The sequence below is a fragment of the Lepisma saccharinum genome, chromosome 20, assembly GCF_977018435.1.
Source record: "Lepisma saccharinum chromosome 20, izLepSacc3.1, whole genome shotgun sequence".
NCBI lineage: Eukaryota > Metazoa > Arthropoda > Insecta > Zygentoma > Lepismatidae > Lepisma > Lepisma saccharinum.
In genome coordinates this window covers 37,680,230-37,705,884 of record NC_139248.1, presented here as the reverse complement: position 1 = coordinate 37,705,884, position 25,655 = coordinate 37,680,230, and the positions used below count along the sequence as shown (strand labels likewise).

General features: G+C 42.1%; 1 protein-coding gene across 1 annotated transcript; it reads right to left on the bottom strand.

Annotated features, from left to right (window-relative positions):
- Window positions 1-23,941: 23,941 nt before the first annotated feature.
- LOC146003425 (uncharacterized) lies at window positions 23,942-25,432 on the bottom strand. Its single transcript, XM_083141709.1, has one exon. The coding sequence runs from the start codon at window positions 25,430-25,432 to the stop codon at window positions 23,942-23,944; it is 1,491 nt and encodes a 496-aa protein (XP_082997835.1).
- Between the last annotated feature and the right edge of the window lie 223 nt (window positions 25,433-25,655).

The window sequence follows — 25,655 nt, the reverse complement described above, 5'->3', positions numbered from 1 at the left end:
CAAGTAAGGTCATAGAGAATAGTTAAAAAAAGTGAACAATTATATTTTGCATTGCACAGCATTGGATATTAAATAACATACCCCCAAAAATCTCTGCATTATGCGTTCTGTAAAAAATTGCCCTACGTGCCAAACTGCTGTGTCAAGTAAACATTTTCAAAGGCACTGTCGTACTTGTGTGCCGGGAAAACAAATATGTGCGACCAAACTGTGCTCTAAGTGTGGAAAAAATATTACTATTGCCAACTTCAAGCGACACCAGCTTACTTGCAAGAGCACTGGAACATCTCTACCGCAACCTTCCAAGCGAAAGGTGGAAGTAACCTCCCTCGATGCATTGCCACCTGCCAAACGCGTCAAGCTGGCGAAGAAAGCAGACCGATTTGCGTTTGAGCATTTATTAGAAGACTTTAACATAACATCAGACAGCTTCTGCGATGTGCGTAGTTTTCTGGAGAGCGAGCGAGCTAAGATAATATCCATCCTCAACGATGCATTGGCTACACACTCCACTAAATTCTATGCTGTGCTATGCTGCAAGTATAAGAAACCGTCTGATGAAATATATAAATTCTTCCATGCCACAAAAGCAAAAACACTGCATCAGGCAGATGTCACTGACCTCGACAGCATCTACGTCAAGTTTGTCGAGGAGTTTGTGGCAAAGCACGAGGAGCATCAGGCTGAAGGCTCGGGCGGTTCGCTGTGTGGCGACCCCCACAAACTTCGTCTGAAACTTAACAAGTTCCTGCCACTGTCAGGGTCTAGCTATATTCCCCTGCCACCCAAGATTAAAACAAGGAAAGCTGTTCTCAATATTCAGAACAAAGACACCAAATGCTTCCTCTGGTCGGTGCTGGCAGCATTGCACCCTGTTCACTGGAAAAAGAGTCCACGCTATGTTGCACACTACAAGCAGTATGAGTCGGAACTGGAGGATGCAATGGCCGGGATTGCCTACCCTGTAGAAGTCTCGCATATTCGCAAGTTTGAGGTTCGTGCTCGTGACTTGTTGGGCCTGCAATTAGCCATCAATGTTTACGGTCTCACCGAGGCAAACATCGTCTACCCTATTCGGGTAAGTGATGTAGATGATGATAGTGCACAGCAAATTAACCTCCTGCTCATCAAGAACGAAACCCATCACCATTACACCCTTATCCGTTCCCTCTCTCGGCTTGTTTCGAGCCAACGGAGCAGTGATAGTCACCATGTCGAGGTGTGTCACAGGTGCCTGTCCACTTTCGACAACCAAAAACAATATAAATTCAAACACTCTCGAGGACCCAACATTGCTGCTAAGAAGCTAGCTCGCCACATGCTCTACTGTGGTACCAACAAGCCTGCACGAACTATCCTGCCCGAACCTGGTGCAGTAGAGTGTTTTCGTATGCACAGTGCTATGGTGAAGCATCCTGCCTATATTGTAGCAGACTTCGAGGCTTTTCTTCAACCTCTGTCTAACTGCCATCCCAACCCCGAAACATCCTCTACTATTCCTTTCCAAATCCACGAGGCCTCGAGTTACTCCTATGTTGTGGTGTGGCGAGACCAACATATTGCCTCCGAGCCCTATGTGTATCGCGGTCCCGACCCGGTCAAACACTTCCTGGAGAGAATGCAACAGGAAGCCATCAAGATAGGGAAGATGCTGTTGGCCCCCAAGCCCATGCTGCCTCTGTCTCCGGAAGACAAGCATCAGCACGAAATAGCTCTAAATTGTCCTGTTTGCAACTCGGTCTTCACTGACGATAACAAAAAGGTCCACCACCATGACCATTATGGGACCGGAAGCTATATTGGCCCGTGGTGCAAAAGGTGTAACTCGAGAGCCAGGGACCCGCGCTTCATACCGGTCTTTTTTCACAATGGCTCGGGATATGATTTCCATCACTTGGTCACACATCTAGGATACGACAATGCTAGAATCAATGTCCTGGCACAAAACGAGGAGCGTTATATTAGCGTCAGCAAGTGGGTGCCGATCCCCGCCGACTCAAAAAGCAGGAGCATCGAGCTTCGGCTCCTCGACTCTCTGAGGTTCCTCCAGGCAAGCCTGGATGCTCTTGCTGGGAAGCTCAGAGACGACCAACTAGCCATTACCACATCAAGTTTCCCGAACTTAGATGTCGCACTCATCAGACGTAAAGGGGTCTACCCCTACGAATACGTCACCGACCCTTCCAAGTTCGAAGAAGAGTTGCTGCCTCCCCAGGATAAGTTCTACAGCCAGCTGAGAGGTTCAGGTATTACCGACGAGGAGTACAAGCATGCTCAGTCTATGTGGGTCAAGTTGGGTTGCCGAACTTTTGGTGATTACCACAATGCATACCTGAAGCTTGATGTGACGCTTCTTGCCGATGTGTTCCAGGCGTTTCGGGCGACTGCGATAAACATTTACAACCTGGACCCTGTATATTTTTACAGCCTTCCTGGACTGGCATGGTCGGCCATGCTCCTGCTGACTAAAATTAAACTTTCACTTATCTCCGATATGGATATCATGCTTTTCATCGAGAGAGCTATCCGGGGCGGCATGGTCCAAGTGTCGCAACGCTTCGCACACGCCAACAATCACCACATGGCCACTGGTTACGACCCCTCCCAACCATCAAGCTACATCATGTACACTGATGTGAATAATCTTTATGGGCACTCCATGATGCAGCCACTCCCAACAGGACAGTTTGAGTGGGTTGATCCTTTATACCACGACATCGAAAAAGAGTGCGACGAGTTTGGGTTTTTTGCCGAGGTGGACCTTGACTTCCCCGAGAAGCTGCAGGATACATTCTGTGACCTTTCGCCTGCTCCGGAATTCAAGTGTCCACCTGGCTCGGATCAACCGAAGCTCATCATGGACTTGGAGCCCAAAAAGCGTTATGTGCTACACTACCGGAACCTCCAGTGGTTAATGCAGCAAGGGGTCTCGGTCAAAGCAGTTTACCACGTGCTCTTGTTCAGGCAGTCTCCATGGTTGAAGCCGTACATCGAACTGAACACCGAACATCGCACTGCTGCCACTTCGGAACTTGATCGCGATTTTTTCAAATTAATGAACAATGCGGTATTTGGGAAGACCATGGAGAATGTGCGAAATCGCGTTGATGTGAGGTTGGTGACGAAGAAAACACAGTGTCGTCGACTTGTTGCAAGCCCGCTGTTCAGCTCTCGTACAATTTACAACGAACAAATGTCTCTGATTCACATGAACCGGGGCAAGGTGCTACTCAACAAGCCCATCTATGTGGGAGCTGCAGTTTTGGATCTGAGCAAGTTGTGCATGTTCGAGACATATTACGACATACTACGTGCACACTACAACCACAATATCTCGCTCCTCTACACAGACACAGACAGCTTGGTGTACCATGTTCGCACGGCCGATGCGTATGGTGATATAGCCAAAGTTCCAGCTCTTGTCAAGCTCTTCGACACATCGGGCTATCCCCAGCTGAACCGGTATGGAATTGTGCCCCAGAACAAAAAAATACCCGGCAAACTCAAGGACGAGAAAAACGGGGATGTGATTGTGGAGTTTGCTGGACTTCGTGCCAAAGCCTATGCGATCCGGGCTGAGGGTTCTGTAACAAAAAAGGCAAAGGGTGTAAGCAGGCAAGTGGTTCGGGAGCACCTCAAGTTTGAGGATTACCTCGAGTGCCTCAGAACAAAATCGCCTATTCTACAAAAAGAGCATCGTATCCAAAGCGTTGATCATGTGCTTACAACTAATATTGTCAGGAAAGTTGCTCTGGATGCACACGACGACAAGAGGTGTATTCTTGAATGTGGGGTCCATACACTTCCGTGGGGCCACTATCGCCTCCAAACTAGTAAGGCCTGCCCAGAGTGTAACAAAAAAAGGCAAAGGGTGTAAGCAGGCAAGTGGTTCGGGAGCACCTCAAGTTTGAGGATTACCTCGAGTGCCTCAGAACAAAATCGCCCATTCTACAAAAAGAGCATCGTATCCAAGGCGTCGATCATGTGCTTACAACTAATATTGTCAGGAAAGTTGCTCTGGATGCACACGACGACAAGAGGTGTATTCTTGAATGTGGGGTCCATACACTTCCGTGGGGCCACTATCGCCTCCAAACTAGTAAGGCCTGCCCAGAGTGTAACAAAAAGTAATAGACAATGCAAAATGAAAAAAAAACAATTTTAATTTACTTCCACTTCCTCGATTACATGCATGCATGGCACAGCAAAATTAAACTTCTGGGAAACTGCTTATTGTAGTTTGTACTTGTGTATATAAAATTCCACATTTCTTATTGTGTGCTATTTTTTTTTATTTATTTAAAACTGTTCAGTCACTCTTTCATTCTTGACGTCATACACAAATGTTTTCTCTGCAATAAGAATGACACTGCACAGAGTATCTGCAGGCAAGGCGTCGTGGAACTCGCATACAATCTTGATGTTGGTACGATCGTTAACAACCACCTGTTTTCTTTTAGATGTGTTGATGACAAACATGGGTCTGCGAGCTATGAACTCGTCGGGGTTGTAGTACACGTCCACATTGCCGGAGGTCACTCTCTTGTAAGCTGTGTACGCCTCGTAAAGTTTCAGGTAATCGTCGTTCGTAATGTTTAAGTTATAATTCTCGCGTGGAAAAACTTCATTCCTTCCATTTTTGAGGTTAACATTCTTAATTTTGCAATTATCAAACTGGCTAGAATCTTTCTCTTGGTTATTATCTTTCCCCGTCTGGAAGAGCACGACGGTAAACTCTGGCATATCGTACCGGATGCTGTTGAACTGCGTAGTAACATCAAATTCAAAATGGTTGCCGGAAGCAGGTTTCTGCACGCACTGGTAGCCGTAAAATTGGATGGGTACTTGGGGGTTCTTCAAGATGTCGGCTTTGTACTTGAGACCGTAATTAGATTCGTATTCTACCACAGGCATGCGCAGCTCCATGGACTGGATGACGCACTTGGCTGCGTCGGGTAGTGTGTTGGCAAGTGCTGCACCGTCTGCACCCAAGGTGCTGTAACGCATCAGCACATCGTTGTCGTTGGCGCTTCTGCGAAAAGTGACGCGCAAACCACCCTTCCACATAATCTCCGTGTAGTCGGAGAAGAAGCCTGGAAGCAAGCGCATGGGAAACAGTACTGTGTGGCTTCGAGTTTTGATTTTTGTATCTGCTTCGAATCCCCCTGCCTGGTAGTATGCTGCATCGGTCTTGGAGAGTTTCAGTGTTCCCACAGCTGTAGAAGTAATCCCGGGGTAGTCAACCCTATCGATGACGGTGCCATGCTTTCTAACTTCCACTTGCGAGAAAAGATGCGGCACAAAATTGTCCACAAGTCTTAAGTTTGCATTGGCGTTAAATGCTTCCCCGTTGTCTCTCTTCACCACATCAAACTTGATATACAAATCAGCTCTGTGAGGGTGAATAAACCCATCCCCGACGTCCACATCGTATTCGATCTCCCTGTTCGGTTCGTTCAAATTGGCGAACGTGCGACGATTGGGTGGGAAGGACTGCAACTCGTAACTTTCGATTTGCTCCATGATTGTTATTTATTATACGTTAATCTCCACGACGGCGGTGGTAGTAGCTCCGGCAAAATTCACCACCTCATTTTTTTCGTTTGTCACTGCCAATTCTATGTTGTCTATGCGATTACGAGATATGGGGAAGTATATCGGTGGTGAGGGTGTGTATATAATCGGTTCCATGAATTCAGAGTTTGGTTTGAACGTAGCGATGATACCTGTCTGCTTGTGGCTGCCTGGGATACCATCCGAGGATTTGGTGATCATGCCTTCTGCCACGTTGCAATGTATGTTCAGAGTCTCGATGGCTAGAAATTTAGGAATGTTGGCACCGATGTGCTTGATGCCAGGTTCGAGCTTTGTGTTGTTCTCGAATCCCAGAAGCTCTCCAACAGTGCCTAGGTCTACTGTTTCCGTAGCAGACACAATTTCAACTCTGTGAGTTACAGAATTTTGAGATAGCAGTACATTTCTTGGCAATTGGGCTTGCAAGGTAGACAGATTGTACTGTCCTGGCGTGATAACTATTTTTTCATTTCCAACAGTAATTTTGTTATTGTGCTCCGTGACATTGGGTATCAGGTACATGCTGTAGAATGCACGAAGAGCAATAGATTTAGGATAGATGATGTCGTCATGCAACGCGAGTTTCAAGACCGAAGTCTCGCTGGTGAGATGGAACACTCCCATGGTGTTTTAGGTACCACAATGCTTTCTGAAAATGCTCCACTGAGGGGTTATTTATTTTAGACATGTATGCGAGAACGGAAAGGCATAGGTGCCCGCAGTTAACATCGGTGAAACCCTGGATGCGTTCGTCATTGTAGTAGAGGTTGGCAACACTGAGATACTTCACCAACCTGGCAGGCGGTGTGCCACCGAACGAATCGAAAACAAATGCATTGTTATCGTTAATTTTGAGGTAGCATATCCAATGTGTACCAGGATTTTTGTAACTGTCCAGGTTGACCACGCCATACTCCTTTTTCTTTACAGCAGAGGGTAGAGAATCGGACATGAAAACACCCCTGAAGTTCCTTATTCCCAACAGTTCGATCAGAGATTCAATATCGAAGTTGGACAGGGCTTTTTCTTTTTTTTATATTTCTTCAAAGCATCGAGGTTGTTTTTTCGCTTTTTGGTCACACCTTTCCCCTTCTTTTCCATAGCCAGGTTATGACGTTTCTGTTCTTCCAGCTCGGCCTTGTTCTTTTTTGCATCGATGACGGTTTTGGCAATGGCAGCACTGCCTCCTGCCAAGCTGCCCACTGCACCCAAAGCTGCCAAGATGGCCGGAATGCTAAATATGAAACCTCCAATCTTCTGCTGCTTCCGCGAATGCTGCAACTTTTTCAATTGTGGAGTGCTGAGCAGCAATTTCATTCCGTGTCCTTTAGACAAGCATGAACGTTTCTTCTTGAGTTGTTTCTTGGTGAGTAACCCATCGAGGGCACCCAGCGTTTTCAGATTCGAATATGGTATCTGGTACACGACACCCTTGGCCTTCATGATGTAATTTTTTTTTTACGGTATGTTATTTTATATATGTTCAGAGATTTTTTGTTTTCCCTCCCGTGTAATTTTTTTTACGGTATGTTATTTATATATACTTTGCAGCTATTAAACAAATTCGATTATGTGCTTTGTTTTCTTACCAAGAAGTTCTTTTGTCCCCTTGTACACAATTCGAGTTGTGTTCTCGATTAAAATGGATAGCTTCTCGTCGGATAACATGCTAGCGTATCGATCTGGTAAAAATAGACTGTATTGTCCGTTGAGCAACAGACGTACTTTAGGACCAAACTGGGTTGCAACAATTGAACCAGAAGTTATTGCATAAGGTTTGTCCACTTCCAATTCCTGAATTTTTATATATTCGACTGACAAATTTAGCATTTGTTTTAATGCCTGGACGTCACTAATTTTTTCACTCATATCGAAGAAATATTTTTTTTGGTCTCGTAGATTTTTACAGTATGTTATTTATAGAAAAAAATTTCGGCATTGCCTAATGCGATCAAGTGATCGATGATCCTGCTGGTTTCAGCATTTGAAGCATACCAGTCGTCTGTATATCGTCTCCTCCCCTGTCTCCACTCGTGAAGTTCGTCCATCTTATCAGCCAATTTTTCATCAGCAGCCCGAAAAAAAGCATAGGGAGAAGAAGAAGATTTCACACAGCTTATTTTTCTCAGATGATCCAGAAGTAGCATTTCACAGGGCAAGCGAAATTGTGGTGTTATTTTAACTAAATCAATAAGCTTTTTAACATCGTCGTGACTATCGTCGAAAGTAAATGTAAATATTTTGTATAACACTTCTGTTGGTAAGTCTGTTATATGCGTAGACATTTTTTTACTGTATGTTATTTAATTACAACCCCCACCCCAATTTTCGTTTTGTATTCATGGCAATGGTCGTGCCCAATGCTGCAACCCGTTCACCCAGCGAGGCGTCTCTGCTGACGAGTCTCCCGAACGCGGCATGCTCCAATTTTCTATCAGCATCGTGACGCGCATCTAAATTCGTATATGTGTTGTAAGCAATGTCGTGATCCTTGCATGCAGCATCCAGCAGATTTACCCCCTTGTCTCCTCTCTCCAGTCGCCGTTCCAGTTTAGTACCCGGTCCGCAGTATTGGTAACCTGGTAGGTGCATCTCGAAGGGTAGCTTGTTGATGATGTCGTTCACGAGACCTCGACCCTCGGCCACATTCCAGAATTTGGGAGGCAGGGTGTTGATGATTTTGATAAGGTAACCTATACCTTTGTTGTCGTAGACAATAAAGTTGCTAAGCTTGGTGCTAATCATGTCCATGATGCCCACCTTCTCGTTGTGGAAGTTGCGATTACCTGCATTCTCTTCACCTGCAATAACCAGCAATCGATCTACAAGCTTCCTTACGTCGTCTACCCAAACAAACTCTTTAGGTAGGGTATTGTAGAGTTTGACACCGCTGCCAGTCTTGAGCTGGTTCCATATTGGCTTGATGAGGTTCCTGTATTTTTCTCCACTGCTTGATTTTACGCGATTCTGTGTTGCATCGTTGTTTTGGTACAGGGCATCCGTCATGATTAAAATTTCTGTGTAACTTTGGTAATCCTCGTCTGTGTAATCTTTAGGTTGCTTTTTGGTGATAAGTTCCCACAGGCCCACAGTGCCAGGATACCTAGTCCAGCTGTTCTTCTCGCCCAAATTAATTTTCACGTCGTCACCTTCGAACGTGACTTTTGACTTTCCAATTTTCCAAACCACACCCTCGTTAAGTTCCACAGAGGGGTACAATCCAAACACCTCGTCCTTTTCAAATTTCCCAGTGCTTAGGTAATCTCTCGCCAACGGACCTAATTCAACTACCTTGTCCGAAGAGGTACTGCCTAGAACCTGACGTCTCAGAGGTGCAGCTCCAAGTTCGAACGGGGTAGTGTGAATACTGGATATCGGTGTAGGCACAGCATAATTTCGAGCAGCAAGTGGCACGAGCTCGTTGATTAAATCTTTATTTTGCTCGGTAACATATTTGATGTCTTTACCTAGTCCACTTATAGCATCAATAATAGGTTGGTCCTGTCGCTTTTTCTCTTCGTAAATTCCGCGATTCTCTGATTTCCAACCCCTGAAGCGTTTGGCCAGGTAGTCGCGCAGCTTCAAGTTGTCGTCTGCGAGTTTGCGTTTCATTATTTGTTATTTATAATACGTCAAGACGTTTCTTGTAACGTCGCAACGTTTAGAAAGTTGTTTATTTTGTTTCTGTATTTTCCGTCATTGGGTTTCCTCGTCATGTCTATCGTGGCGAATCCGAAATCATCTTGATTCCAGCATGAAGAGCAAAATTTGGAAAACTGATTGTAGTTCATGTCCCCGCCTACATAATCATCGTAAGCATGTTTTAAATTGGTGTGGTCTTGACGAAACAAGCAAATAAAATTAGCGTTGTCTCGGAGAAGCTGCTTGGGAATTTTAGAAAAAGTCTGAGCAAGGTAGAAGCAGTCCATGCCTCTGTGCCGCCCCTGTGTAAAAAAATTGCGAATTTCGTTATGGTTCTCCAGGATGACATCGTCGAAGACCACCACCGAATTTTCATGGCAGCAGTCTAGTGGCATTACTTCGGAGGCAAAAGTAGCTATGCTCAGCCCTTCGTACAGTTTTGTCAGCTGTTGATATTTTGCTTGCTCCAAACTTTTGGAAAAAACATACAAGTGCCTGTTCTTCCAATCTAACCAGTCGGGAGCAAGAAGAAAATTATCAATAAGTAAAGTTGTTTTCCCACACCCTGAAGGTCCGACAATAAGGCAGCGAATGTTGTCCGGCAACAGTTCGCCGTTTTTCCTAGCCTGACGCTCCGGGGGAAAATCTGGCAGTCGCCTCACCACATCCCAAGCACTTGTTACACAATCACCTCGTTTGCGTCGATCCAACTTTTTTCCTCGAGTCCCAACCATTTCACCAACAGTTTGTCACCTTTTCTACGTAATACTTTTTCGATAAGATACGTATTGGGGTATTTTGTTTTAGAGAGTTCCTCCTCGTAGAATCGCCCTTTCAAAATTTCGTCGCGATTATCTTTTATTATATACGTGTGACGGTTACCGGGTAACAATCGAGCAACAGTGAAAAGTTCCGTACTCCAGTTTTTGGTAAAGCCTTTTTCAAACATGCGCTTAAATTTACTAATTCTTACTTGGTCTCCAATTTTGAATTTCGGTTTTTTGTTAGTGGGCCGGTACTTGGGGCAATAAACAGTAGAGATCAGTCGTGCCTCATCAGACTTGCTGACATCGGCAGGCTTCATGCGTATCGTGCTATGCAAACTGTGATTATAGTCGTTTACGAGTTCCGGAAGCACATTGACCCACTTGTGGTTACCTTGAAGCGTGAATCGTTTCCACATGCGTGTTTTGAGAGTACGGTTAAAACGTTCCACTATGCTGGCTTTGATGTGACTGAAAGTCGAGTAATGTTGAATATTTTGCTTCTGAACAAACTGTTGAAATATCGAGTTGTAAAATTCCTTTCCGTTATCCGTTTGAAGAAATCGAGGTCGCCTGCCACTTTCATTGAAAATAGTTTTGAATGCTTCCATTACGCACACACCTGTTTTAGCCTTGAGGGGCAAAGCCCACGCAAATTTTGAAAATATATCTATAACAGTAAGAAGATACTTGTATCCTTTGTTGATTTTATGTAAATTTTTTAGGTTGCCGCTACTCATTTCCACAAGGTCAGCCTGCCAAAGGTCATCCACGCCTTTGGTCACCACCGCCAGTCGTTTGTAGTTTCGTCGTGCAGGTTTATGCAGCTCGTTCACGATACCCTGCCTAGACATGGCGCGAAAATAAGAATATAGCCTGGATGGGATTTCTGGCTGCAGACAATGCTGGGTTTTCTATATACAGCTTGTCACCTATTTCTATGTCGATAATTTGAGTGGCATCTTCGGCATAGGCAGTCTCGCGACTTTCGGGGTGTGTGAAATCGACCAGCTCAACTCCTCTTATTTTAGGCTCGTCGCCAATGTTCGTCACAGTCATGGTTGGGTAGTGGGTTGCGTGAGGCAAAGACCAGTAGGAAACCTTGACGAACTGAAGTCTGCCAGCGAGGAAAAATTGATGATAGGCTTTTGCAGGAGTCAACATGTAGAGTTTGTAACCTGGATTAAAAGGGGAGGAGAACTCTCTGTTTGGTATGCTGTACAGTTCGATGACAATCGTAGACTTGAGATTGTCGATGCTGGCATTTAGAGTGTTTACGTTGGTTCGAACCTCAGTCTCCACATCCTCCAATCTGCCATTCACCGATTCCAGGTGTTCCTCGATAGCATGAACAACAGTGTCGTAGTTTGGTTTGGTCTTTACATCGACAATAAGGCTCTTGAATTTTTCATTTAAGTCATGTAGTTGGGTGCTGAAATTAGCTATAGTCGATTCCTGACTTGCCTCGATACTCCCAATTTGCTCTTTCACGCTGGCAATAATCTGCTGCAGGCTTTCTACAAGCGTCAACTTGGAGCTCTGTATTACAAGGTCGTGGACCTGGGTTCTAATTTCCGCAAACAATTCATGCAGCTCGGTGATGTTCTGGTTGGTAGGTAAAGTCGCGACAGACCCCCGTATCGATTCAATTTCGGATTGGATGTTTTTGATGTCGTCGGATTTGAGTATTCGGTTGAGAGTTCTCTTCACGCTTTTCAGTTCCTGAGAGGTAGGCAGGGTGGCCACCGTGTTTTGGAGCGATTCCAAAGCTTTTTTCACCGCGTCCAACTCGGAGGCATCGGCAGCAGCACGTATGCCTTCTTGCAGTTGCGTTATGTTATCCTGGGCGGGGGTAGATTGTTGCAGGGTTTCCAACTTAGTCTGTATGTCGTCGATCAAGTGATGGAAATGAGACAACTCGGATTCTGCATTCAGATTTTCCAGTTTAGCGATTTGCTGTTGGACGTTGGCTAGTGTATCCCTGATGCCCGGCAGTTTGGTTTCCAGCTCATCGTGAACGTTCGCCAGATCATTTCTAATGACAGCAAGAGCATCCTCAATATGGGTTATGGTGCCTTGCAGCTTCCCGAAATCCTCGTAGGTCTCAAGTTGGAGTTTGATGTTGGCCACGCTACGGGCAATGGCGTTCAGTTCGCTGGACGACGGTAGATTGTTGATAAAATCCTCCAGCGTTTGGAGTTTAGTTTTTACTTCGTTGATGGCCGCCTGCAAAGCATCCGTTTGAAGCTCAGCCTTGATGCTTTCCAACGTAGGGATTTCGAAAGATTGAAACTGTTCGCGCAATTTAGCAATACTAGCGTTCACGCGATCGTAGTCGCCTTGTGTTTTAATGCTTTGGATGATAGTTTGCAGTTCGGTCTGGATGTTGCTTGTTTGATCCTGCAAGCGTTGTTTCAGCTGTTCAACGTCTGAGGTTTGCGTTTGTTGCAGCTTCAGAAGTTCGTTCTGCAGATTGCCCACACTCAGTGCCAGCTTGTCGAGATTGTCTATCGACGCAAGGTCGGTGTATTTTTGCAGCAGCGATTTTAGCTCTGCATCAATCTTGAGTACAGGGTCCAAGCACTGAGACTGCAAGCTGGCTATCTCGGACTGGAGGCTGGAGTTGAGCGTGGACTGGAGGGCCTGCAGATCGCTTCGCAACTTCTTGACCCTGACGTCGAGCATGAGAAGCTCGTCGCCATGGTCGTCGCGTTTCGTATGGCCAAAAATATCGTTAGGCATTATTGTTATTTATTATACGATAGCTAATTTTCATTTCTATGAAAAGAGGGATGAGTTTGTCATAGTCGTCCAAGAGCTCTATATACAGACGATCGCCAGCAGATACATCGTACGTAGTGGCACTGTTCATCCTATCGTGTTTGATGCGATAGATGTTCCTGCCAGAAGAAATTTTGGCCTCTCCTTTATTCTCGGGATTCATGTCAAACTGCAGTTTGCCGGAGATGGGGAACTGGTAATAATTCAAGTTGTTGTTGAATATGTAGAAAGTCTTGCCCACATCCTCGTCGTACTGGGTCAGAATGCTATTCAAGTGTATAATCAACAAACCGTTGAGTTTAGATAATAGGGAGGGCAACAGGTCCAAGCTCGCAGGTGGCGACGGTGCACTTTGGGCGAATGCCTCCATAGCCTGCTTCCTGAAGCCAAACAGGTTCATAGGCATTGTTATTTTATTTTATATTTAGCAATTCGTTTTCGAGCCTCAAATGATAATTCGAGCATCAAATAATAATTCGAGCCTTAAATAATAATTCGAGCCTCGTCAGTGTTGCCAATTCCTATTTGTAAGTTAGCTTAGCCAGTGAAAGATTATATAGTGGAATTTTCTTCGAATAGGTTGGCAAAACCCAAGCCTCAAAAAAAACATCCAATAGAGTTGCCAAATATAAAAAAAACAATAAACCCCCCTCATAAAAAGCTACAGTAAGAGCCCACAAGTCGCCAACATAGGCCCCCAACAGTGTTGCCAGACATAAAGAGTACATGGGCCCCTCAGGTCCTTTGATGAACGTTTACAGTGAAAAACCCAGTAGGTTAACAGCACTGTCAAACAATCTACGGCAGTGTTGCCAGATGTAAACAGGGGGCAATGGGCCCCCCTCATAAAAGGCTACAGTAAGGGCCCACAGTGTTGCCAACTCTGTCCTCAAAATATACATCATAAAAAGCTACGACAAGAGCCCACAGAGTTTGCAACACTGGGCGCACATAGGTCCCTCATAAAAAGCTACAGTAATAGGCCACAGTGTTGCCAACTCTGTGCCCTCAAAATATACATCATACGACGAGTCTCAAATGATGATTCGAGCCTCAAAAAAAAATTCAGAACTCTCATGTACGCTGAGGCTAGTGGGGTTAACATACACCATAAAAGGCTACGCCTCGCCCAAACACATGTACACTCACACACACAAAAAAAAACTAAAAAATTATACACTGTGAAAAGCTACGCCGAGTTGGAAATACTGCTGGTGAGGTTAACATACACCATAAAAGGCTACGCCTCGCCCGAGTTGGGCAACACTGCTTGTGAGGTTAACATACACCGTGAAAGGCTTCAAAATATCAGTTGGTGAAATTTTCGTGGGGTGAGTTGGCAACACTGAGCCCCACATGATGATTCGAGCCCCAAATTATTATTTAGAACCGGGTATAGTGTCCTACTCTTATTGAATAACCCTCGAATTAATGGTAACACTGTTAAGCCTTGCTTCCATTAAAATACTGACCAAGGCAGAATTTATTGTATAAAAAATATATACACCAAACAGGGTAACGTCTCCACCCTCTAACATGGCTTTCTTCAGACGAATATCACACTAGAATGATGAAAATTACAAAACATCATATTATATATACACACTCCCAGGCAGGGTCAATCCAAAAAAAAACGTGAAGGCACCAGTCCTTATCTTAGAACATTTCCTGACAGGAATTCCTGAGTGTGGAATCTCCTGACAGGTAATTGACACTACCTGACAGGTGATTGACAGGTACCTGGTGAGAGTCTGTGCCTTATCAATTCCTCCACTAATGGACCTAGACAGATTCCTTATCTCCTGGACTACTTCCCTCCTCTTTCTTCGTTATTCTTCCTTCTTGTTTCCTTCTTCCTTTCTCTCGTCCTTTCCACTCTTTCCAACACTCTTCTCCATTCCTTGTAGATTCTCAGTCCCCAATTCCAATTCATTATTTCTTCTTCTCCGTTTTTCTCTATTTCTTTGGCTTCAATCCACTTTCTCGCTATTCCTCTCGTCTCCCTCCCTATCCCCCTAGCCTTGGAGAATAAGTTTAAAAATATAATTGGAGTGTTAGTAAAAGAGCAAGAAATCAGAGCAGTGAGAAACAGTGAGCAGGTTGTGGAACTTATAAAAGGACTGGAGGTGAGTGGGGACAAGACGACAATGATTAGCTTAGATATAAAAAGCATGTTCCCGAGCATCAAGAGGAGACACATAGTGGAAATTGTTAGGAAGAGGATGGGACAAGAAATAATAGAAGAATGGGACAGAGAACGTATTGCGAAAGCTACGCTAACTGTTTGGGATAATGGTTACTGCAAAATGTGGGGAATAAAATAATGAAATTGAGTGGAGGCTTAAATATAAGCTCTTGTTTAAGCCCAGTGTTAGCAGATATTGTAATGAACGAGTGGGAAAAGAAGGTGATCGAAAAAGGAGGGGACAAAATAATTCTGTTCTGCAGGTATGTGGACGATTGTTTCGGAATATGGAGGGAACAAGAAGGCACCTGGACATATTTGTCAAAGAAATAGAAGATGAAGCACGAGGGATATTAGTGGAGCTTGAAACAGAACAGGAAGAGAAGATAAGTTTCCTAGATATAATTATGAAAATGGAGAGAGGAAAGAAGATTGAGAGCACTTGACATCAGAACAAGTGTGCAGCAGGGGTCTTCTGTCACAAAATAAGTGATTCAGTGAAGGGACAAAAATAAATTTTATAAAGAATATGGAAGACAGAATCAAGAAAATATGCATGAAAGAAGAAGAAAAAGATAGCAAAATAGAGAGCCTATGGGAGCAGCTAGAACAGAATGGGTATGAAAAGGAAGACAGACTTGACGTAAACAGAAGAAGAAGGAAGAAAAAAGATAAAGAAAAAGAAGAGGGGGAAGAAAAGGAAAAAGAGAGGTGGTTTGGTATTTTGAGTATGGGGAAAGCCACAGACACAATAAGCAAAGTGCTTAGAAAAGCGGGCATAAAAAACATACAGAAAGGGAGGCCGCAGCATTTTAAGGATAGCGAACACGAAGAAGGAAGAAAACATTGAATAGGAAGAGGAGGGGCTTATATATGACGTTTTCAGTGCAAGGAATGTGATAGTGTGTACATGGGGGGAAAAAAGAGACTGAAAAACAGGTTACGGCAACATAAGGATGACGTAAGATTAAAGAGGGAGAAAAATGCTATATTCAAGCACACAAAAGAAACAGGACACTACATAGAATGGGAAAAGGCTAGGAGTATAGATAGAAAGAAGAAAGGAATAGCGAGGAAGTGGAAAGAGGCAAAGGAAATAGAGAAAAAAGGAGAAGAAAAAATAATGAACTGGAATAGGGGACTAAAAATCTACAAGGAATGAAGAAGAGTGTTGGAAAGAGTGGAAAGGATGAGAGAAAGGAAGGAGGAAAGTAGAAGGAAGAATAACGAAGAAAGAAGAGAGGAGGGAAGTAGTCCAGGAGATAAGGAATTTGTCTAGGTCCATTAGTGTAGTGGAGGAATTGATACGGCGCAGACTCTCACCAGGTACCTGTCAATCACTTGTCAGGTAGTGTCAATTACCTGTCAGGAGGTTCCACACTCAGGAATTCCTGACAGTAAATGTTCTAAGATAAAGACAGGTGCCTTCATCTTGTTTTGTGTATTGACCCTGCCTGTGAGCCTGTATATATAATATGATGTTTTGTAATTTTCATCATTCTAGTGTGAATATTTGCCTGAAGAAGACCCTGTTACCGTTTTAGTGTATATATTTTTAAACAATACATTCTGCCTTTTGTCAGTATGTCAATGTTTTATTAACCTTGTATAAACAATGACAACTTACGTTACTTTAGAAAATTCAATAAATTACGCTGTTTTCATGTCACCACCTTTACCGAAAAAACTAAAAAGTAGAACTGAGTGTTTCTAAAAGTATTGTTATTGAAATGATAAAAATATCTGTAAATCCAGAAAGTACTTTATAACTATTGCTTTCTTCTAATTCGCGTTCAGCTATTGACGGCTGCCAGTATTGCTTTGTGATATTAGTGGAAAACTGTGGCGGCTAGTGATTTGGAACATGGGTGGTTGCTGTGAAAATTTAAAATTATACACACTATATATATGTATTATATATATATATAAGTGTGGTGGCTCAGTCGGTAACGCGTCTGACTACCACATGCTCAAGGTCCCGGGTTCGATCCCCGGCCGGTTCAAGTCCGGGAACTTTTCTAAGGTTGGAAGCGGCCTCGGCGCCCACCCAGCGTCGAATAACATGGGTACCTGGGGGAAACCCTGGGGGGTAAAGGCGGTCAGAGGCGTGATGCTGATCATATCACCCCCACTCATGACCGGATCAAGAAAGTGTGGGGCGTTACCCCCACACCCCCTATACGCCTTCATGGCGTGGTGCTATGAATAGGGGAGCACTTTATATATATATATATATATATATATATATATATATATATATATATATATATATATATATATATATATATATATATATATATATATATATAGATAGATCATCCACTCCGGAAATCGAACCCTGGTCTCCCGCTTTGCAGTCAGACACTCTACCGACTAGACTACCGCGGCTGCCCCCCCCTCATTTAATATCCGGTGGAGACACTTAGGTGTGCATCCCACTCTTAAGACTGTAAATTCACGATTAGCCTATCAGTGCATAAAGTGGAATTAAGACAAGAAATCAAACTCGAAAGATTATCAGCAGTGATATTGCTACATGACGTCACCCAGCCACTAGAATTCACTCAAATTCTGCTGTCGCTGATGCCATATTTCGTAGGATTTTTTTGGCATTTCAATCCTCCATAACACTTGTTCATTATGATTTCCTGTACATATTGATCTCTTGTGTTTGCTGGAATGCAAATTAAAATTATTTGTTGTCTCGCGCACACAGAATGTTCAGGAAAATTCTTTTTTTAAAGTTCCCTCTTCTGGTAATTAATTGTTATTGATTTATCACTTGGGAAATTAACCACTTGTGAATTTTGTAAACGATTCATCCGGACGCAACAGGTGATTCTTGCCTTTTATCCTATTTTGCAAAACGAACAGGAGAACACGTTGATTCGTGGCGATTGCAGCGTATTGTTTGCCATAGAGTAGTGTGTCAATATATGTGCCTGTCTCAAGTGCAAGGAAAATTCCAGTTTGCTTGTTGTCTAAGTATATACGATTTTCCTGTGTATACTCTGTCCCAGGTGTCTGCGGAGCAAGCGAACGAAAAGAAGTCCTCTGCGCAAGTAGTGACTCGACCAATGAACGCGTGGTACGGAAAGGGGTTGAATGGAGAGATCAAGACGGCTGAATATACCAGTCGTTTGCAGCACCGCGCACCCATTTGCTTTCTCCCCTTCTCTATCGTTATGCGCGGCATTGCTTCACAGAATCCCACAGAATCCTGGGACATTATGTAGTACCTGTTGAACACAAATAATCTCGAGCTGAAGGTACATAGTGGTTCGGATTGCACTTTAAACTGTAGGTCCAGTCGCGATTAGTTTATCTGTAGTTAACTTAGACTTAAAATTCATAGTCAAACAAGGTTTCCCGGATTCGAATCCTTCCCTGGGCATGGATGTTTCTAAGTGTCGATTCATCAATTTCATCATATCATCATTCATCCCCATCTTTGCAAATTAGCCAAAAGTGGCACAAAAAGTGAAGTAAAATAAAGGAAATCAAATCAAAAATCAAAATCAAATCATAGCCAAACACACAATCTAGGTTAGAACATCCGCTTGTCTATGAGAGACAAGTAATTGAAAGTAAAAAATCGATATATCTCGAATCTTCGATATCTCAGAACTAATTAAACATACAACTTGGAATTACCTCATTTGAAAAATATTCTCGCCTGGAATATCTATTGTTATTTAATCGACCATTTGATATGTCCCGACTACTGAGACGATACAACAAACAGTAGCGTGGTGGCTAATAGAGAATGACTTATGCAAAATGACATGTGAGGGCGATCCAAAATGAAATTCAAATTTGGTAATTTGAATAATTTTACCATTAATCCTTTCACCCCAGGACAGAGAAACGTGAAAATCCTCGACATCCCAGATTCTAATGCAAAATCTTCAATAATAAAATCATTTAATATTCCAGAACAACCATTACTGAATCTTCATCCCAATTAATATTGTATTTCTTTGAACTTTGTAGGAAGTTCAATGATAACCATAATATGTTTTTGTTTTTATATACTGTGGTATGTAATAGTACATAACGTAATAACAATACATAATAAACATTATATATAATATATATTGTACGTATTATATATTGCGTCGTTATTCACTCGCAGATACAAATTGTGTAAATATCACATTTTTATATGGATATTCATAACATAATACATACAATACATAAACAAATACATATTAGTATACATTAACGAAGTACAGAGTAGTACAACAAATCCAAATGAAAACTTCCTACTTATTCTTGTCCATTCTTTAATTCTTTGTTGTTTCTTGAACTTTGTGGAATGTTCAGTGATAACGATAATATGATTTTTAGTATTTATTTTTGATATTTATATACTGCGTTATATAATAGTACATAATAGTAAATAAAACTCTATATAATACATAAAAGAAATACATTGTATTACATCTTGTGTCTTTATTCACTTGTAGCTATAAATTTTGTATATTTTACATTGTTATATGGATAACATAATAAATATAATACATAAAACAAGTACATAGTAGTACAGCAGGTCCAAATGGAAAATTTCTATTTCTTCTTGTCCTTATGGTACTTAGCAAAGAGTTCCCGAGAGCATAAACCAGTTACATCACTTTAGGTTACACAGTACTTCACAGTCATCTTTCGCTTGCCTAGTAATGATCTGCACACTCTGCATTCTTTCTAATGCCTGCGCTTCGGAAGATCAGTCATCATGTGTAATGCTGTTTTTGTTGGTCTATTTACAGTGTATTTGTTACTGCATAACCTGGAGAAGATTTTTCCAGAAGTTGCTTGCACTATTCTTTACTAAAATGGAGGAAACTTACATTCTGGCCTGCAGACGCCATGTACAAAACCCTGGCATTCAGGATCATGTGTTGGATCAAATGAAAGCCAAGACTTTTGAACAACGAATGAACAGCAATATGGTTCAATCAGCTGATCTATGATGTCCACCGCACCCATGTTTTTATTGTAGTGTTCTATGACGTGCGGTTTCTTGAATGGGTACATAACCCCACTAGAAACATACTTTTCAAGTTCTGACAAATTATCTTCGTGTTTTGTTGACAAAATATAATCATGACGCTTGTCTTTGTAGCGGCATATCAATAAATTTCCCTTGCTCACAAAGCAAGAATCATTGCTATTCAGAGGCAAGTTACATAGTTCCCGTGGAACTCCTCGTTTGGTCCTTGTTCCTGTTACATATGTATTCCTTGATTCCAGAAATTCTACTAGTCTAGAGGACAAATACCAGTTATCAACAACTATTTCCCGACCTTGTCCAAGAATGGTTTCTGCTTGAAAAACAACAATCCTCTCTGAAATCGAGAGATTCTGTGTCCCTGAAATATGATTCAGTTCATATACGCCTTTACCAATGTAAATGGAAAAATTATACATGTACCCAGATAATTCTGCATTGGTGGGAAAACACCGAACAGTTTTATGCCAAATCGAGCCCTCTTTGTCTTAATGTATTGCCGGAAATTAAGCCTTCCTTTATGTAACAGCAATGATTCATCAATCGCTAATGTTTCACTTGGATCTACCAGTAGCATGCACTTTTCTTTCCGTGAAGCTGTAAACAATGCGATTCTTGTCATTAGAGAGTCCTTTCTATAACACTGTGGCTTGGAGTATTTGATGAAACCTGTTCCTGCTCATAATTTCTGCTGTAAAAATTCCTGAACTACCAAAACCCTTGTCTTTGCACCAGCAGTCTTTTATCTCAGGAATGCGGTTTATCCCCATCACCAATAGCAAAGAAATGAAAACATACATTTCACCATTCTGTACCTCTTTCCACTTCAAACCATGCACAGTTAAGTTTGTACACAATTTTTTATTGAAGTACGCTCGTTCGTCCACTCACATAAACTTGATATCACTTTCTTGTCTAGAAATACCTCAAAGCATTGTAGAGGAGATTGAAACTCATTCCAGTCAATAGCTGGGTGAAAATCATACTCAGTTTTAAAAATCTTCATGTTACACTGATGTGTGTCTTCGGTTGGATCTGGTACAACCTCCCTCCCATCAAATGATAATGGTGTGTCTTCCTTATTTTCCGAAATGAATTCCGAATATACGTCAGATGTTGTAGAGGCTCCAGAATTCTCCGGAATATAGCCTGAATCACTAGAATCACTTAAAAAAATCAATTTTCGGAATGAAAGAAATCAAGCGTCCTTCTTCGTCAACTCTCAACAAATAGGCACAACAAACGCTCACTGCTTTTTCCATATATGGTCATAAGGGGTGCCACTGTTTCACACAGCGGCTGGTTATTACGGAATACAACAATAGAGCCTTCACGGTAGATCGTCCCAGAAAGAATTTCCCATTTCCCTGCCTCAAACCAGAAACCCACGTTTACAAAGAAAGCAATACACTACGAACACATCATACGTGATGTGCTTGGTCTGCACGACCATTCTGTCAACACATCATACGTGATGTGCCTGGGGTGAAAGGGTTAATACGCGTACCAATTAATTAGTACTTTAAGTCTTTCGGGGGTTCTGAAACACCTGAACTCGCCCTAAAATATGTCCTTGACCAGGAATGATCTTGATGGCCATATAAAATAATATTATGTATATAATGTTAAACATTTCATTTCTAATAAACTTAATGATAGCAAGACGTTGTTCAAAAGTGCCCCATGATTATTTTAGAAAGTTACCTTGCACATTTGAACATATTACCGATGTTTTCTTTAATTCATTTAACTTGACAAATACGTCATATTTTTTGCGTAAAAAGGATTTCGTGTACTAATATTCTTGGTATTTTCCTCTTAAAAAGTAATTAAACAATTGTGTCTATGAAATAAAACAATAAAATTGGTACACTGTTCAAATGTGCCACACACAGTCTCCCTTACTTTGCCCGTCCAATGGACATTCCCACCATTTTTGAAAACAACTTTAAAAACTGCACAAAAGAAAAATAATCCCTGTAACTTCCTCGCTGTTATGTGTGTTCGATTATGAACGAGACTCTTCCAAATCTGAGACGGCAGCGGTGCACTCAAGACATGATCAGCCATGTGCATACGTCACTGCTTCGTTCCTGTCTTGTCGTCTTCTCTTCGCACAGTTAAATATGGAGCCTGCAGCAGTTTTACGATATGTACAGATATAAATAATGAAATAATTATAGAGAAGCAATAGTTGAAGGAGAATCTATGTTTTGTAATGATCATTCTTCAATCAAATATTCCTGCTGATACTTGGAAGAAAAATTAAAAGGGTCTTAGACGGGAATGTTTTCGCATTAAGTCACAAAAAATATTGATTTCATGCATCGAAATTTATTATGGCGTGTAGTGCAAAGTAAGAATCAGATAAAATCTCGATATTATAGTTTCATATTGTTCACTCTATTTAAAAATTTTCTTTCCATTTCTTTTCCAGAAGGCAATATTAGCTTGTCTTCCCTTTCTATGTGCGTAACCATTATAAATTTTGATCAAATACTTTCTTGCACAAATTAGTAGAAAATACAATGTAAAAGATTGAATAAGTTGTAGAGTAAATTTCACTATTATTTATTTCATATAGGATGCTACAATGGTTACAAGGAAAGAGTGTGTAAAACATTATATCACATGCTCAAATAGAACGACATATTTTGTACTCTGAAATAGCCACTTCATCTCATTAGCAGAGCGCATTGATATAACTGCTCACAACCAAACCACCATGCCCATTGTTGATTTTAAGGGACACTTTTAGGATTATAGTTTTAGAGAGACTATACACATTCATTACTTGAAGCAAATATTGATAACACATTTATCACGGCGCGCCAAAGAAAAAAAATTATTGGGAATTACTTGTCTCTTCTAAATAGTTTCTACTGTTACGGCGGCCAGTCCTCATGCTGGCAAGGGTAGTGATGAGCGTGGATTACGCCGCAGACCGTCCAGACAACAATGGTGGCGCAGAGAGTTACGACGCGGCGGGAGAAAGTACTATAGTGGAACCACGAGCAAAACAACCTGCGCAGACCCGCGACTCCTGTGCACCGTAACCCCGCGAGTAGGGACCATGCTTCCTTATGGCCTGAGGTGGAGGGAAGAAGGGAAAGCTGCGCAGGGACTTCTCGTCCCAAGGTTTTCTTCCTTGTGGTCGATCTATACGTACACCTCATTCTAGGGTTGCCCTGTTTCTTATCGTGCTGGATTGGTGGCTTCCCCTCTCTGAAATTCCCTTTACAGCACTAGGATCGTCCACCGTAAGAGTAGACAAGACCTATAGAATATAGTGCTACTAAATACTTGTGCGACACTAATTGATCCGCAGCATTCCAATGCAGGGATTCTTGACTACTTACATATTGTCTGGATTGGACCTGTACGATCTTTCCATTTACACAATGGCGTCTTTAAAGTTGTTTTTACTTTTTTGTTCTTAAAACAAGATTCGATTAGATCGCTTGCTTATTCAGAAATAACCATTTTCTTTCCGAAATGAAGATGGCTGGAGGGACATAATATTTAAACTCTGGTCGTCCATGCGTAGAGAGAGTCCAGCTCGTGACATCTGTCGAACTATAAGTCACATGAGTAAAGGCATGTTCATCATCTCCAAAATGAGATATGATTCCAAATTATAAAGCATAACTTTTGCCAACTTGTAACCTATTATATTATTTATAAGGTAGATAACAATCAACATGTTCACGGTCTTCCCTGTCGGTTAGTGATAAAGCCGTGGTAAAGAGTCCCTAGTTTAAATTCCCGCTTGAAGTACATAGTGCTTTGAATCCAACTGCCAACTGATGGTCCATTCCCGATTAGCCAATCTAACATTTGAAACAATTTTAAATTGTAGGTGCAATTCCGGTTAGCCTAAATGTGCATAAAATTGTGTATAAACTGTGCTTAAAACCAACTCAACTCAACAAAAGGACAAATTCTGAAAATACAACACTGCACACGCAAATAGCATTCCTCCGTTCATCTTCTTCTACGTTGCTTTCTTTTCCATTTCCTTGACCTTAAATAACATAACCAAAACAAATTTGCACAATTTATGATATGCCTGTGTGTTTTCTCCAATACAAACACTGCTGCACTGATAATTAGACCCAATATTAGCAGGGCGAAGGCTCCCATTAGATTCTCCAGAGAAATCACAATGACTTCTGGCTTCTCCTGGAACTTCATTCGTTTCAGAGCATCAAGGATCAACCTTTCTACAGCATCCTTCTTCCACTTTGGAGGTAGACCCGCTTCAACGCAGGAGGTGATTATGCGCTGAAGGCTGTTCCGAAAGGGAGAGCTTCTTTGCAAGAGAAACACTAGGGGGACACCAAGCACTCTGCTATCTGTTATATGGAATAATGGTCGCCCGTAGGAATCGAACAACAGATGACGATACGCAAGAACCTCTGGAAACATGTTAGACGTAAGAAAGGCAAAGTCCCCTTCATTCGCAACTCTTATGTAGTTTTTCAAATTATTATTCTCCAGGACCCAGTTTGCGTAGATCTCCCCGTACATTGACTCGTCCAGCATTCCTATAGTTCTTTTAGATAGTGCATCACCTCCGACAGATAACCCCATATTCTGAACATCTTCTATGGTATTTATGTAAGGCGTACGTTTAGGACTCGTAATGAAGCCAAACAAAGATGATTCGTAAATAGTAGATAGTATCATAGTAGAAAGAATCCAAAGTACAAATATGAATCTCAGTGGACCTACAGGAGGAGGAGGCGTGTGGACAGAACCATCTAGGGAAGCCGAGAGACCTGAAAGCAGAGGGAATAGATATGAGATTCTTCCCCACCGACGCAACAGAGATGTGGCCGCTCTCATGCAGATGAGGAGACTCAGTGAAGCCAGAAGAGTGAGGGTCCATAGAGGTGGTTGGAATGGAAAGTACAGATTCATCCATTGAGGATAGACTCGAGGTCTTGGAACTACCCATGTAAATTCCATGAACTGTTGAATCTGCAACTCTTCACACCACACGTTGCCGTAATGAGAACTCCCAGTGAACTTTATGATTCCATCAACGACTCCATTCCTCATTTCTGCATAGTCTCCTGTGACAGTTCTATTTGGAAACACAAATCCCAATGTTAGAGGTTCATTATATATGTTGTTTGTTTTCAAACTAAAGTTCATTTTTTCCATTGCGGTTGTAACGAAGCCACCGTATAAACCCGAATATGTGGAATTTCTGTTTGCAGTATTGTCCGGTGTAAAGTATAGCTCATAATAATTAGCCGTTAGCTTAATTGGGCACTTGTGCATGTTATCGACCTTGTCTGGATACAAATATCTTCCTGTAAGAAATCTCTCATTCTCCCAGATATCCACAACTTCTGCTCCCTCAGTCGATCTGCAGTGGGAGTCGGTGAAAGGGAAGTAAGAGTACAGGACAAGAGCGTCATCTGCACCAGCTTCCTTCTCTGCTGGAGAAGCAATTACAAAATTCATCATAAGATTCCTCTGTGCTACAAGGATCAAGTCATTAATCGATTCTAATGTATTGCCTCCAGTCAGAAGGATGAAATATTTTGCATTCCGTCTCCAAGCCTTAAAATGCCAATGGTACTTTATCGGATACATTATTGTGGAAATATTCCTTAGAAGAAAGAGGTAGCAGATCTCTCTCCTGACATAAAACCATTCAAAGTCCCAACTTGGCACACCATCTCTT